We start from the raw sequence: 17,244 nt of genomic DNA on the forward strand, positions 1-17,244 counted from the left end.
GCTTTCCATCTTTTAATGGATCAAATTACAAGACAGGGGAAATAGAGGAGATACGACTCTAACCTGAGGGCAGAAACATGTCAGCCCACTGAGAAATTAGCAAAAAAACATTAAACGGAGGCTTTTTAACGAGCAAATTCTTTACCCCAAGTGCGGTGGAAAAGCAATTTGTTTTTACAGCTACTTTCATTGATGTTTGGTTTTATAACAAAGCCTCATTCCCCAACCTCAACAGAAGAAACATGTGCATTAAATGTTTAAATGTGGTGGGTTTAAAGCCCAAAGATACACTTTGTCTTCTTGCACCTTTGCATGGATTAAATGGTCTTTGTTAGCTATCAGCAGAAACCAGTTTGCCCAGTACAATGAAGCCAGGTGTGGTTTGATGCCTTTCACCTGTAGGAAACTTGTCGGTCTTACTCTTAACTTGAGCTGATTGTCTCACCTGCTGTCACCCTAGAATTTCACTCAAAGACGGCGTTTCTAAGTGGACAGCTGTGCTTTAAGGAACATAGTGACATTTTGACCATTGCGATAAAACAGATCTTCCCAACGTTTCTTCTACATGGACGTGTATTAGTCTATGTGCTAAATTAAAGACTCTTGAATAATTATAAATCAATAAAAACCAATTCTCTTTCTTAGTTTTGAATCATTTATAGTTCAGACTTTATCAAATGTGGGCTTGTTTCAGGTTCATGTGACAGACTTGGCTGTAAGATAATGCTCACTGTTCATCCAGAAAAGAGCCCATTGCCTGATTATTCAGTTATTGAGTTTTCAATCTGCTTTGATTTCAATTTAAACTGATTTTTTTTCCAGATGTACTTTTAACACTTCGTTGCAACAGGACATAGATAAGAAACTAAAGGAAAATATAAAAATTAGGCAATTTTATTCAGTCACTGAACATGGTTCAAATTAAAAACAGACCTCTAAAGCCTGCCCTCCAAGTTTCCCACATGTTGGACTCCACCCTCTGCAATCAGTGTCCCCTTTTGGCTTTGTTTACCATCTACTCAAATATGCAATCTTAAAACAAACGAGTCAATGTCAAACAGGAACAAAACAAACACAGCTCAGGGCCGGACAGAATGGCATTCATCTGTGCGAGTCGGGAACATTTGTGCTGCAGCCACAGTCTTCACAAACATCTGTATTTACACGTTCACATCTTATTACGTTACATGCAGTGTTCAACTTACGGAAACAAACATGTTGACTTGATGTGGCACACAGTGAATGACTTTGGCATTGCAAGACCTCAAAATGCATCAACCTATACATAATATAATTTAAAAAAACCTCTGAAATGGAATACGTCTGAAACAAGCTATATCAGTAGTTTAAATATAAAGAGGTTTGTAATGAGAAACTTCTGAAATAAAAACACTCACCTCAGCAGAAAAGAAAGAGAACTAAGTAATAAAGAGCTTCACTCCAGAAACAGTCTAAAGAAACTCAGAGCATGCAGAAGGAGAATGTAGGTTTCTATCTAAACCAGACAGTATGGAAAACAAGAGTCTAACTGAAAGGTGTGTCTAAGAGCTAAAACTCATTGGCCACATAATCTAAAGGGGAGGGTGCACGGCCATTAGTGAAACTGTGATTGGCTGTAGAGAAGCAGGGAGAGGGTTGCAATGTAGACTGAGACTCAGACTGGGGCCAATCAGGGGGAGAACAGATATCTGGTTTTTTTTTTTTTTTTTTTACAGTCTACAGGGTATGACTACATCTGCTGACACGTCACATCACTAACTCTGGTCACCCGGGGCGAAACTGGAGCCAAAGTCAACTGTCCAACAGTGTGCAAACACAGGCGCAGAGACACTAAACTAAAGATTATGGGAAAAACTAAGAGAAATGTTTATTTCTGCTGGGGTAAAAAAACATTCCTCCCTGTTCACGGGGCAGCACCTGCTCATCAATAATGAGTCAAACTATAGCTCTGTCACCTCATCAGATAGGGCCAAGTGGGAACATTACAGCAGTGTTGATAGACGGAGTGCAGCAAGCATTAATTTTACTCACCAAAAACAAAATGCACCAGGAACTCTTCTGAGCTCACTATCCCACTATTCACAAGCTGACAATAAATGGTGTAAGTTTCACAGCCAGTTGGAGACACACAGTCAGATAAAACACTCTCAGAACTGATAGGGGTGGTGAAAAAAAAACTTGATCAGAAGATTATGAATCCATTCTTAAATTTGCAAAGATTGATTATTTATATGTTTTAAGTTTTAATACACACCAAGTTCTCCTAATTTGGAAATTTCAATTTCACTACAGTGTTAAAGGTCCAGTGAGGTGTTACTCAAAAGTTAAATAATCCAACAGCTGACTCATGTTAAATGGAAGATCACTAATCAGTAATAATTGAAAATGATTTGTTAATTATCAAATTGTTAATTATCGAGAATCTGTTTGTAATCAAACTGAGACATCTAGAATAGAAAAACATTTAGAATAGAAAATTAATTACTCCTAATAACAGATTGTTTCAAAGGGAGACACAAACATCCAGGTAGTAGTTGGAGTCGAGTTTGGGAGTCAGCTGTTTGCAGATGATGTTGTCCTATATGCCCCATCAAACAACAATCAGAGGATAGAGCAGCTCGGATGAAGAGCACCTCCATGGTTCTCAGTCAGAAAAGAGTGGATTGCTAACTCCAGGTCAATCTTGCCCTAATCTCAGGATCTGTGAGGGAAGGATCGAGCGGATATCGACCGGTGTATCGGAGAGAGCTAAGCCAGAAGGCAAAGTATCTATTTACCTGTCAACCTACGTTCCAACCCTCCCCTATGGTCATAAGCTTTAAGTAATGAGCAAAAGAACAAGATCAGGAGTGCAAGCATCTGAAATGAGTTTGTCCACAGGGTAGCTGGGCTCTGCCTTATAGACTGAGTAAGGAACTTGGTCATCTTGGGGAGACTGAATAGAGCCGCTGCGAAAGTAGTCAGCTAAGGTAGTTTGGGCATCTACCAATGGATGCCTCCTGGACACCTCCCTGGGGGAGTGATAGGCATGTCCATCTCGGAGGAGACCCGGAGGTTGCCCTATACTATAGGACATATTGGATGGATCTCAGCAGGCCTGGGAACGCCTTGGGATCCCGGTCTGGCCTTCTCTGCTGAGGAACTTATACCATCAACCCAGACAAGCGGCTGACAATGGAACAGAATTTTACATCTTGTACTACTGCACATGGAGGCACACATTCATAATAATACAGAATAAATCATGAAATCAACACCAGGCCAATTCACTGATTGCAAGTTGTCAATGAGATACGACAAGATAAAAAGGTACAGTCTCACAAATCTGTCTGTAAAGCTTTCACCTTAGATGAATTAAAGCAGAAATACCGTTTACCTGCGTCTAGGCGACAGAGGAATGTCCCGATCGATGGGACTATGAGGTGAGGAGCCTCCAGGTGGGGTTGGAGTTCTACTGGACACAGAGTTATGTCTGTAATCTAAAGGGGAAAACTCCTGTGGAGGAACACAACAAAGAGTGAATGAGATTCAACTGTATGCACTCTGCAGCAGTTAAAGACAATCTACAGCCATGAAGTAAAACGTGTTAAAATGAGGTTGAAGTCTTTAATTTTCAGGTATTTAATTATTTTTTTCTAACATTACAGAACAGTGCTTATCATTTCATGAGAGAAACCATAACAAACCCATTCAGTGAACACTTACTATAGAAGTAGAGTAAGGAAAGTAGAGGGAAAACCTTTTTTGAACAAAAGAGGGCGCTGCATGCCTTCTGAACCCATATAATTATTATTTTATTGGCATCAAAGTCAAGGTTTGTGGCAACTCTAACTTCATTGGTGTCAAAAGAACCATTGGAAAGTGTAATTTTTACAACATACCTGCTGTAAACCCTAGACTCAGTCAACAACCCCGAATGATAAGCAATGCTTGCAAACCAGTTTGCCTGTAGTGCTGGGATGCAGAATGAAGCAGGCCTGCACTGTAGTGCATAAATAACAGCACGTTTAGAGGTGCTAGAGACTGCAAGCTGTTACTTCATCATCAGGGAACCCAGTGTAAGTGACTGTTATCAGTGACACACACAAATCAAAGCATGACACTAACTGAAGTTTGTGTGCACAACTGACACAGGAGTGAAATGTTTCTATGTTCTTTGCCAGCAACTGCTGCCAATTCAGAATCTAAATAATGTCTTCTCTACATTGAGGACTTTCTCTATCAATCTTTTTTTAGTATGAGAGGGCAGATTAGTGCTGCATGCCAGGAAGCCTCTAAAAGAATCCATCACCTGCACTTCGCCCTGCAATTCCACACAGGATAAAACCAGCACAATAATTCAAGGCTAATAAGATCACATCCCTGTAGAAAACAGATTTCTGTGTCCTCTCCTGCTGTGAACCAATCTAAAGAGCACATACCTGAAGGACCAGCGTGATTCAAAGGCTCTTAGTGGAAGATCCACTGAAGCCACACAATATGTTGACATGAATGTTCAGGAATGCTCTCCGACATGCATTCTCATGCTCACAGAAGGTCAAAGAATACTTTATTTGCTGATTTTACAAACTCTAATCCTCCACAGTTTTTCACATAAGAGCTGATTGAGCCCTAAAATGTACAAACTTCGAAAAAAAAGCACAAAGCAGCTAGCACATCACCATTTGTAGCATTCAGTGTCCGGTAGCCACTGGAGTCACCATGGCACTGCTGGCCTTCAACCAACATTCCCACTTGGCCTGCACGATTTATCGATATTGAATCAAATTCTAGGTTTTGACTACTGCAATAATGTAACCTCAAGAGGCTGAGGTTTTTTTCTTCTGTCTCTGGTGTTTGATTGTTCACCAATCAGAATGGTGGAGCCTTGCAATCTCCGGTTCAGCTGGAACAGATAAAAGGTCTGAGTATAAGGCAGATCCCAAAGTGTTTAGACAGCCGCTCTGTGATTCTTCCAGAAGAGGGCGCTGTCCACATAAAACTAAATATTTTTTCAAGTAAATTAATGTGTTTTGTTCTAATGTGGGGCAATTTGAGCAAGAATATGTTGTTTAACAGTCTACAAGTAATAAAACTTCCTTCACTCAACATTTTAGCAGTTTATGCATTTAAATGTATCAAATATAAAAATTGCAAATCGAATCACAATATTGGTCCAAGAAGTTGCAAGGATGGGAACCCCCACAGTTCTCATGCAGCCATAAAGGGAAGGTCATTTCATTTTGCCACTGAGAACATGTATCAGCCATTTTTTGTGTGGTTCCTGTGGCTGGGGAGATTAGGAAGTGCTGATTAAAGCCACACCAAACTGTAATCAGGAATTTGAAATTAAACATTATCATAAGAACAAGTTGCTATTTGGTCACTTAGGTAAGTGCACATTCAGCATAACCACTCACTTTAACTCGGGACCAAATTTGCACCTTCAACACATGACGCCATAAAATCAGACTTTGGATGTTTTCCTACTAAACACTATTCTTGTACACCAGTTATTATATTCTCCTCAACAAACAAGAGCTGGCAGCAAGTGATATTTAGTCTGGACTTTCCTGTTGTTAGGGGGGCTTTTCATACATTTCAAAATGCAAACCTAACTGAGAATTACCTGTATTGAGATAATAGGTTGTGCATGGTGTATTCCTTTACTGTGGACTATTAAATTATATTGGGTTCAGCAATTTAAGTATTAATCTATGTTTTCCAAAGATGTGTGAGGTTTGTTTGATATTTGAACAGTGGGTTGACAGGAAGTAAACCTAGCATGCTAAGGAGAGGCTCGACCTAACATAATGTGCGTGTCAGCAACGGTATTCAACATTAAATGTATTTTATTCTCCTGAACATTAAAGAAACTCTGCCAAGTTGTGAACTTCAGTGGCTCATTAGTTATATATAATAAATGTACAATGTTAGAACACAGTACACTCAGCCACTTCATTACAAACATGTCCTCAAACTCATTTAGCAACTTCATAAACATCCAATAAGAAGCATCAGTGTGAGGAAAGGTTTACCCATTTTGTTGAAATTGTTGTAATAAAAATGTTTCATTCTTCAAAGGGGATGCAACCGAAAAAGTTTGGGAACCAGTGTATTAGAGCAACTTGCACTCAACTCAGAGATGTTACAGTAAAAGTATGTAACTGACTGACGGCACGTGTTGAACTCTAAAGTGCCAAATAGAATTTGGTTTGTCTTCTGCTGAACAGTTTTCTTTTGCATCATCGGTAAAAAGCAGAAACCCGATGCTTGAGAAAAAGCCGAGCATAAGATAAGAAAATTGATAAATGAGATGACAAAAACTGATGAAGTTGTCGTAGTAGGTAAACTAAGAAAAGCAATGATCTATAACAATGAAAAAAAAACAACAACTGTTGACTCTTCCAGCGTAACTTCAACCATGCCACTCTGCCTCATCATTACCTGCCAACACCTTTGATTACAGAGAATCAGCAGGCAACAAAATGGGCCATCATCAAGAGAAGTTTATATTTTTGGAAAAATGACACTGATGTAAGAGTGCTGCCACTGCTTATGGACCTTCTCCACCACAGACATGACTAACGTGCAACAATGAGGTGAAGGGGACACCATGAGACGTCCTGGGCCATAATTTAGTGCAGTTATGTTCTGTGTATTCCTTGATGCAGAGCGCTGGTGGAGGTCCTCAGCAACCTACTCGTTAGCCATCACCACTGATTGGCTCTGCCTTGTAATCATTTCTGAGCAGTGCTTTATGGTCATCCACATACTGTAACAAAAAAGCAAAATTGTAAAGGAACACAGGGTACTACTTTATGTCAAAGCTCATCATTAACATTCATTCCCCTTTTATTTGCCTCAAAGTCCACTGGTGCTGTTTTATGAGAGGCCTGAGGTCTTAGACTACACTGGCCATCTAAACGATATGACTCAGACGAAACGGGATGATGGGTAAAGTGGCTACAGCTCTGACCCAGGCTGCTCACTCATTTTTGGTTGCATGTAATGAACCGTACTGAAGTCCTTTACTCGTCTGGTGCAAAACTATCTTTTTCAAAACTGTGATGGCACACAAACAAAGGTGGTAGGCTTTAGAAGTCAAAAGTCCTTCAAATCCTTCATAATGCTCTACATATAATTTCTAAGAACCGGCCTACACAGAGCAACTTTCAATAACATGGAATAAAGTGACAGATTTCTAGATCTGCACCACTAATACGATCTTTACTGTTTATCCACTCCCTACGGCCACACACACCATTTGACTGTTCAGCAATACAAACTATATGTCTAACATTAGCGACGAGAGGAGAAGCAGACTGATGAAATCAACAGGATGACCACTCTCTGCTTTACTAAAAACTGATCTGAATTTGAGATGATGAACATCCAGGAAAATTCTCTAAGGTACTTTATTTTTGTGCCACCACTGAGCAGCAGCATGTGAGTTTCAAAAGTAACTGTGTCATGATTTGTTAACGATATGTTCAACTATGTGCAGTGGTGGTTATCATGTCTCCACATGAATGATAATGAATAAACAGCAATAAATAAATGAATACCATTTTTAAATTCCTTTTACATTTTCTGTTCGGTGAACATTAAAATAGACTCTAGAGTAGAAACGTCATACCTTTTTTCAGAAATTGTAAGAATTTGTCCTGTTTGCATTGAACACTGTCACATTAATGACCAGTGTTAATTTAGTTTTAGTCAGTCCTTTGACTAAGCTAAGTTAGTTTTAGTCTAAATTTAGTCATCAGGACTATTTCAGTTATAGTCTAATTGTAGTCAACTAAATGGCATTAAAATTTTAGTACACTATTGTTCAAATACCATTTATCAACCAGATATGGGATAGTGTTAATTGTGTTGAATACGCAAGACCACATTGTGATTTGATTCTTGATTAGTTTTGTTTTTAATAGTTAACGGAAATATCAATATCATTTGATGTATGTATTCTGTATTTTTTTAAATTAGTCAGTCTCGTTATTGTCACTTAAAAAATGTGGTCAACAAAATTAACACAATTAGTGACCCACTTCTACTCTCAGACACATAGAAGCATGTATCAACTTGATACTAAGGCTGCAACAATTAGTCGACATAATCAATAACATCGACTACAAAAATTCGTCAACGCTATAATGTCTTAGTGTTTTATAGCGTCGACGCCTCGTTTAATCTTGTAAACAAAGGATAAAAACCGGCGCGCGTCCACTTCCTTGTGCAGGTCCTTACATGAACTGCATGGGGCAGTACCACTCCCACCTGACCATTTAAATGTGAAAAATTGGAAAATACAAGCAAGGACGAATGGACCAAACTGTTGAAGAAGCCGAAAGCTTCGACCTAAAGGTTCTAAAGTGTGGGAACATTTCAGAGAAGATAAAACAGTGAAACAAGTTAGATGTAAACTATGTGAGGTACAACTGGCTTTCCATGGAAAGCACAACAGTGATGCACGAACAAGCAATCCGCAGCCATGTGTTCTTCATGTCCAGAAGTACATGTTCTCTGCTTATACTAGTGTTAATTATGAACAGTAAAATGCTTACATCTACTATATATTGTGTAACTTTATATAATATTAATAAATGATTGGATTTTGCTTAACTTGTAGGTAATCTGATAATTTGTAATAAGTATTTTGTGATAAACAACATATATAATCTTTAAATTGTGAACTAATATACATATTTTTTTTAAATAGTGCTCCGAAGCAAAGGTGTTTGGATGAGTTTGTCATGAGGAGAAGTTCATGCACTCCCCAAAAGGCTAAAGTACTAACATACACTTTGTATTTTTTAGTGTTTATTTTTTATCGTGAACACGATTTTTCATGTTGAAAATACAACTATTATAAATGCATTATTTTGTCCAGTCATTTGTTTTATTTATTTAATTCTGTAAAACATGCTGTGAGAGTAGAACAGCGTACCTTTCATAAGTGTGAGGATTTAAGCAGATGAGTTAAAATAGCAATTCAAAAATATGTGCTTCAAAACAAAAAATAAATGATAGATTAGTCAACTACAAAAATAATCATTAGTTGCAGCTCTACTTGATACAAAACACACATTTTCAAACTGCTAAATGATGTATTGTCTATTTGATTTTTTACTATCAGTTCAAGATTGACTGTATTAAGTTTCATATATTAAAAGTAAAGGAGAGGACACTTTTAATTATACTGTATATATATATATCTTAAAAGAAAAAATTAAGATTCACTCTTTGGATAATTTCCCAATGCTCCAAAGAGCAAGGAGCACCCGAGAAAGGAATTTTAACAACAAAATTTCACAGACAGTTGTAGCTACGTCCTGCAATAAACTTGTAAAAATATCTTGATATCACTCTGCCTCAATTATTATAGAGAAATTAGGATCGACTAAAAAAAAAAAAAATTCAAGACATCACAGGTTTGACTTACAGAGTTGAAGTGTAGCAGAATTATTCTCCAATGTTTGCTGTATGACATTTAGCCTGCAGAGAAATATTTATAACACTGCAACTTAGCAACTATAACCTAAAAAGTAGGCATCACCTTGTGTAAAACTGCTGAATTGTGTGTGTGTATTTTTGTTGGCACAAGCCCACCGAGGGGCAGGTATATACACATCAATCCCTTAACAACAACCTTGCAGAAATGTTGACATATCACTCTACCACCTTCCTAAACACCAACCAGTAAAAAGACCATCTCTTACGGGCAACATTACCCATAAATTGTGCAGAACCAACCATTGCAGAGTGTATGCCTAGAAGTCAGCAAAGCCTATGGAATCAAAAGTGCCCCAGTTTGCTTTTCCAGTCTAGAGGAAAAAAAAACAGGCATGCTGATCCATCAGTGGGGATGAGGAGAAGCACGCTGCCTGTGGAGTGACCACAATGGACCCTGAACTCGGGTTCAGGTGAAAAGGCCTTACATCATCCCATCACAGAGCTCACTGTGCAGAGACCCAGAAGAAAACATCCCTCCCCTGTGGCTAATACCAGCACTGCTCCTGGGACATCGGCTCGTCTGAATAAAGCATTGATTTACCAAGCCAAACAATAGGCCCCCTTATATCAGCCTTGAAGCACAAGCTTCATTCTGGGCCAGCATCTTCAACTTTACAGCATGACTATCTATATGCAAAGATATCTACTGTAAACATGAGTGGATTTCACAATCAAATCAAATAATCCAATATAAACTCTGGGACACCAAAGCATTGCTCAGGCCACAGCTTTGTACATTTCACTGATCTCCAGGCTGGCTTACTTAAAGCTTAACAATAGCCCTGAAGATGATGTTGAACACTTGCCTGTTCTGAACCCAGAGCCAACATGCATGTCATAAAGCCAGGTTCACTCTACTCCATTTAGCATACATATAGTAAATCTTTTGTCATTGCTATCCTAAAACTCTGTCTTGCCTTGTTGTAGCTGCCCATCCTACACCAAAGGAGCTATTTATACAGAAACCTCATCTCATCAGAGGATGAAGCTGCCCACTAAAAGCAACCCTCAGAAACCTCAGAATACAGAAACTACAAACCCAGACGTGGAGACTGGTTCTAATGGTCGACTGACGGGTTGCATCTCATGAAAAAGGTTTGGGTTTGGACCTGCTCGTGTGACAGGGATCCAAGTGCGGTCACCTCGTGATTATAATACCGGACGCCCTGAGCTGTCACAGTAGTCAAAACAATCGAAAACAGTCCCTTAAAGAAATATCAGAAGCTCTGGCTTTGGATGTTGAGCAAACAGTTAAAAACTAAATTTCAACCTTTTACATCTTTTTTTATTTTTTATTATTGATCGATAAGGCCTAAGGCTTTAACATATCTGATTGCAGGAAATGACCTTAAACCTAACAGTAACAAAGAGGAACTGAAACCAACTACATACATTACTGTAGGTTGGTTGTGTAAAAAAAATAAAAATAAAAAAGACTTAAGCAATCATTAAAGAGTAACTGAACCCCAAACCCAGCGTTGTCTGCTGAATGCAAATGTAGTTGGGTTTGAAGTAGTACTGTTGATTGATTATTGTCCAATTCTGACATTTTTGCAAGGACATATGCCAAATTGAAATGTTATAAAATGTCAAGAGTGACTGCCCTCTATACCCGTCAAGTTTTGGATTTGAAAATATGAGAAATTCTCTGGCGCCCGCTACGAGCAGTCCCACCACCCCAATCAAGCTCAAGTATCCCTTATATTTTAAGACAGGTGTACAATAAATATATAATACCCACTTGTCAACCACTTACTGAATACAATTAGGTGATTAGAATCTGGTAGGCCGACCTTTGTTGACATTGAAATGCTGTGAACATTCCTACTAGGGCTGGGCGATATGGACCAAAACTCATATCTCGATATTTTTCCTCAAAATGACAATATAATTTTTTTTTATTTCAAATGAAGTCTGTTAAATTTGCAGATGCAAAATGCCACAGACACATTTAGTAACAAACAGCTGCACAACATATGCCACTTTTGGCTTTTTCTCCTGTACGGGACAGCATGCGTAGTGTGGCTTGTTTAGGGGCAGGTCTGGGTTAAGACACTCAGAAATCCATCAACAGTAAGTGAGCTTTACAATCTGTTCTGAGACCTACAAGCAGCGACTCCTAAAATAAGTATTTTAGTACAAAATAAGCTATAAAACATAATATATACATTTTCTATATAACCAAAATAAAAAAACTCTATATAGCACTAGTTCTAATTCTTACATCATAACAGAGCCTAAATTTAAAAAAAAAAAAAACATGAAGCACATTTTTATTTATTTAACATACTTACAGTTCATATGCAAGTGAACACATTGCATATTTACTGTTACTTTGCATCCCTTAACACTTATTTGAAAGAAGTATATTATTTGTGGGGCTTGTGTTTGGTGGATTTTTCATGCCAATTTGCGTTGGTCCTTCCCCCATTGTTGGGACGCTAGAATCTTAGTTACAAATCTTACCCTGCTATTACAAGTTAATTTTGCTATTGACTAAGAATAGCGGTATGTGACATTTTGGAGGCTTTTTACATCACAAACCAGCACTGTTGGCTCCACCCCTCCTATAAAAATTAGGAGCACTTGTCAACTGTAATCTGTGGTGAGATTGAGAGAATTGTGAATAGAGAAGTATATTAAGTATTGAGTACGTAGTTAGCATAGCATAATTTGTTCTTTGGAAAATTTTTAGTATAGACCGTGTGTTATAACTGGTTCAGGGGCCCCACCCATAATCAATTAATTTCCAGCCACAACGCACGCCAGCCAAAACCTTGGGGATTAATTACTCTTTAAGTGCTATAAATCTTCAAAATCAGCAATTGAAATGGACACAAAAAACAAAAAAAAAAAACATTTGTTTATTTAGGAGCCTTTGACAGTTTGGCCCCAACTTGCCCAAAATGCTAAAAAGCTTAACGCTACATTATTGTAAGCAGTGCAAGGGCTCCAGTACAGTTAACTTAGTGTTGTTCACTCTGTTCCACCGTCACCCCATCCCCATTCTCTGTTCCAGCGCCCATCATACAACAGGCTCTGTTAGTGGAGGGAAAAGCAATTCCCTCCTTCCACAGCTCCTGCCATCACAGCTACTATTGTATACAAGCTTTTCACAGGACATCCAACACCCTGGAAAAAGGGGGATCCTGTTGCGCATCCTCTTTCCTGCACTGGGATCTAAAACAGAGGTGAAAAAGCCTTTTAGGGGTCTTTCATTGAGACTGATCACCTGATACAGCAGCACTCTGCACCTGACCAATTGGACAGAGGCTCTTGTCATTAAGGTTCCACCACTCAGTGCTCTTTGTGCATTATTCTGCTCACACAACATCCCAAAGCTCCAAAGGCAGGCGTCTTTCAATCCATTTTCACACTGAGCGATCTGAAAGGACTCACAGCCCTGTACCAAAAGGCTGATCACAACTAAGGTTGACACACATTGGAACAAGTGCTCTTCCCAAAGCCACAGATTTCCTTCACTCAGCTCATGTAATTCAATGATGCAGAATAAAATTTGGAAACACACCTAAAAGGCTGACAGAAAATATAAAGAGCATGGCGATTGAAACAAAAAAGAAAAAGAGCTTTTCTGAGGAAACTGGGAAGGGAAGAAGAGGGAACTCCATGAATACCACAAACATTCAAAACCTTCCTGAAAGAAACTTTGAGTGCTCACTGATTGAGTTTATAGCCACAACACAGATCCTTATAGGTTTCTGGTTAGGCCAGCTTCCAGTATTGCTCCACAATTGTTTGCCAAATTTCATTCCATTACTCATCAGTGGGTTTTTCTCCAATGCGTGGCTTCATGTGCAGGATGGAGCCGAATTTAATGTTTCTGGGTTGAATCCGTAAAGGCAATACCGTAAAATGCAAAGTGCATGTGTGACAGGATGACTTCAACCACCACATAATAAGTCATTTCCTTTCACATTTTCAGGAGACAGAGTTTTAGCTTTAGTTTCTGTATTGTATTTTTTACTCTATAAATCATTCAGATATTGTTAACTGTAGATGACCTTTCTGCAACAAAGAAGTTTAAAAAAGAAGTAAGTTTCAGAATTTCTTGTTTTTTCAATAATAATTTCTTCAATAGATTTAAAGATGCTTTTGCATGACAAAATATCTATTACCCAGGTTTCCCTTTCCCTCACTGTAAATCTCCATCTTCAGCCTCAGGTGTAAGCTGCCCAGGTGGAGCTAATGCATCACGCTCCTGTCGGGCTCCACTGTGATATGTGATGTTCACAGGGGGGATGAGTGAGTCTGTGAGCTGATAAGTATCTGTACTAAAAGTTGAGTGATTATTCCTCTTGGCAGCCAACTGGATCAAATACTCATTTTATAACTTTACAAACTGAACTTCTGAACATGTTAAAAATGCTTCCCCATTCTTTGAATGATTCCAGCTAAGAAAAAGACAGTGTGGTGCTCCAACAGCATTTTTATAGTGGAACACACAGAGCACAGTGCTAAGCTACTGCACATATTCACAGGGTTATGGCCATCAAACTTTGCAGTAATTACTACGAAGAAATTTACAAACATGTTAAAGCTTTAGCCTGCTCAACCTGAGTGAATAACCTTGGCTTGTTTCTTGCAGAGTGGCTAGTGTATAGAACTACTGTGACATGAGTCGAAGAAAGAACTCTGCTTCAAGTGAGTTTACAACAGTGCATCTGAACACACTTGGTATTTAAAAAACCAACAACACATTAAAAAAACATCCTAAAGCTGGACTTTCTCAGCCTGCCTCTTCTTAAAAGGAATGCTTGGATGTTTTAAAGTTCAAACCTCAGCATATTTATCCAACTTTATGTAATGTCCAGAGTTATAAAGAATGGCTGGAATTCCTTGTGGTGCTACTAAAGGTCCTGTGTGTTTGGTTTCCTGTGGTCACATGTTCAGTCTTCAGTGGGATGCATGCATGAGACCAATCATGTAGGCATAGCTGAAATAGCTCATGATGAACTTTCCCAGAACATATTCTCTCATTATCTTACTAAAATCAGATTAGACACCCAAATCCCATTTTTGGTTTTGTTGCAAAAACAGACTTCACCGTTCAGCTGCTTTTTAAAGGTTAACATACATGTCTTTTTGCCTTTTCTACATTCTTCCACCTGCTATGACTAATGAGTCTCCATTGAGACAATGTGAGTTAAAGCTATTGTTTATTTGACAGAATATAATTTTTTGCTATAGAAAACAGGCTTAGAGTAAAAAACTCCAGACTGTTGGTCAGACTTATGCCTGACATTTCAAAGAATGACCTTTCGAGTTTCTACACTCCCTGGCTATAAAACTGTCAAGCTTCCTCTGTATCCTGCCTTCTTTGTAAAACACACATTCAGTTCAGTTCATTGTCCACAAGCCACTGCAGGGGCACCTTCTGTGGCATCAGCGACCAGAAACAATTTAAGACGGAAGGCTAGGATTTGAACGGTGTTATTCTTACAGGATGGACCAGAGCAGTCAAAATAAATGGTCTCCAGAGGAGTGCACAGCAGGACAAAAAGAGTTTCACTTACAGTCTGAGCCACTGAAACTTGAGAAAAAGATCAAGGAAAGATTTACACAATCGGTGATCCTTCATGTCAGAAAGCTCATCAAATAAACCTCAGAGACAGACAATAAAACACTGTAACACAACACTCAGAAACAAACACAAGCCTAAAATTAAAAAAAAGTTTCAGCAGATGCGCTGAACCCAGAGTGATGTCCTTTCTGAATGAGCCAAAAACCTGATGCAGATGTAGTAGATGAAATAGAAAAGCGCCAAATAAGATTAAAGCTGCAACTGACCTGTGACAGTGGTCTGGACAGTCTGTGACTCTTCTCATCTGGGGAACATGAGCGCAGCTGGATGCTGAAAAACAGCCACAAACAAGCTAAGGATACGCACAACTTTTGGGTAGAATTAAAAAGTGAAATTCTCAAAAGTTGCAGCATCCGTGAAGATTACATCAGAAAAGAAAAGCCTTTGGTAAGAAACTTAAGACAGACATTTATTCTGACATTCGTTGATGTAGAAAACAGTGAAGAATAAAAACTACCAACATCTAAACCATATTTTCCACCCACCATGACTTTTGTCATTGTGCATCAGTGTTTTATGACATCAAAACTTAGGAACTACGGAATGAACAACCAATACATTTACTCCTTAAGTCATGGATCAGACACTTTTAATGGCTTATCAATCACCTAGTTAGCAACTTTCTCTGCGATAAGTTTTGAGGTGTTAAAACATCACCTTTCAGGTGCATTATGAAAGCTTAATGCTCCTTTCTATTAGTGAGTAGTTCATGTGATTCAACCTTTGGTAATGTACTGTATAATGTGCATTCCAAACACAGACGATTATGTCTGAGCTCAGGCATCTTTCTGTATATTTCAGTGATTGAACATAACTATATTATGATCCTATTAGATGTAAATGTGGTTGTATTGCCTAAAAACCCATGTCCGGTGTGCTTTCTAAAACATCAGTTTAGGATTCCTTATGCTTTCAAATGCGTAGGAATTTTCTTTTCTGTTTTTTTTTTTTAAATGAGGTTTGTTCGGGAGCAATGGGAAAAGTGATGCGGCGAACGTTCCACATTCTGCCTTTTGTGGGTGTGAATGCAAACGGGGGAATGTGATATCCTGTGCAGATCCTTTGTCCCTGCAGTATAACCCCATGGCTCGACACTCCCTGTTACTCTCACATCTATTGACTCTACTGTTAGAGTCAGAGAGCCCTTACTGCAGCCTTTTGTCCACGTGCAGACTTATTGAAAAAATATATGTGTAGCTTTAAAATGTCTGTTTCCCCCGATATTTAAACAAATAAGCTCCTTATCATGGTGAACTCAATGCTTGTAATCCACACTAGACAGCCAAACCTTTACAGATTTGTTGTCACACAGAATTGGGGTAGTGATAAAAAAATCACAAATCAATACTCAGGAGTGAAATCTTTCTAATGAAATCGTTATTAAAACTGCCTTATGCTCCTGTCAATTGAGTTCATTTTGAGGAGCTACCTCTTGTTGTCGTTGTTTGGGGTCAGTCTGTCCTTCTGTAGGCTGTGGGGAGGGATCGGCGAGTATCGTCCTGGGGACACGGAGGCTGGGCTGTAGATGTTATAATCTCTGTAGTTTTGGTTCTCATCTCGGCTCACCAAGACTGCCTCCTACAAAACATGCATCACAGAAAAACACGTTAAAACAATGTCTCCACATGAAACTCAGCTGATTTACAGTGTAGACAACTGCAGCTCCCCACCAAGTAAAAGCTATTATCTCAGACTTTTGGATTGAGTATCAATGTGTTTCAAGGAGGTGCATGGGGACTCGTAAGGATCTCAAGAAACAGACAAAAACCTGGAGTATCAAATATTTTAATGCATTACTGATGGCTTGCACATTATCCATCATGATGACAGAAAAATTGCAGGTATGAAAACACCAATGTGTGATGCAAGGAAACACAGACAACACTAAAAATAAAAACCTTAAAAAAAAAAAAAGAATACTTTTTTAACCAAATGTATATTAAAATTTGAACAAAATTTAACTAAACTGTAGCTCACTGAAGCTTTGGTACTGACCTGGAAGCGTCCGGTGAGCTGCTCAGGGGTGCTAAGCCCATTGGTGTGACTGGATTTGGAAGGTTCAGGCCTTCAATGACAAAAACAAAAGCACAAGAATGTGTTAACTACAACAATATATGAAAAGCCAAGGTTATGCAGCTATGCACATG

At 38.7% G+C, this 17,244-nt stretch overlaps 1 protein-coding gene across 3 annotated transcripts in view; it reads right to left on the minus strand.

The window, feature by feature from the left end:
• The window catches only part of pdlim2 (PDZ and LIM domain 2 (mystique)), a 42,222-nt gene that overhangs the window by 3,680 nt on the left and 21,298 nt on the right, over positions 1 to 17,244 (minus strand). For all 3 annotated transcript variants that reach the window (XR_003674804.1, XM_028457649.1, XM_028457648.1), the window contains exons 4-7: positions 17,093 to 17,162; positions 16,527 to 16,675; positions 15,304 to 15,367; positions 3,377 to 3,495 (exon numbers count right to left, since the gene is read on the minus strand). Coding sequence is in view for 2 of the 3 variants with exons in the window: in XM_028457649.1 (XP_028313450.1) it covers positions 3,377 to 3,495; positions 15,304 to 15,367; positions 16,527 to 16,675; positions 17,093 to 17,162 (402 nt within the window). In the remaining variant the exon portion in view is untranslated. The remainder of the gene's footprint in view (positions 1 to 3,376; positions 3,496 to 15,303; positions 15,368 to 16,526; positions 16,676 to 17,092; positions 17,163 to 17,244) is intronic.

Source organism: Gouania willdenowi, chromosome 9 (assembly GCF_900634775.1).
Source record: "Gouania willdenowi chromosome 9, fGouWil2.1, whole genome shotgun sequence".
In the NCBI taxonomy this organism is placed as follows: domain Eukaryota; kingdom Metazoa; phylum Chordata; class Actinopteri; order Blenniiformes; family Gobiesocidae; genus Gouania; species Gouania willdenowi.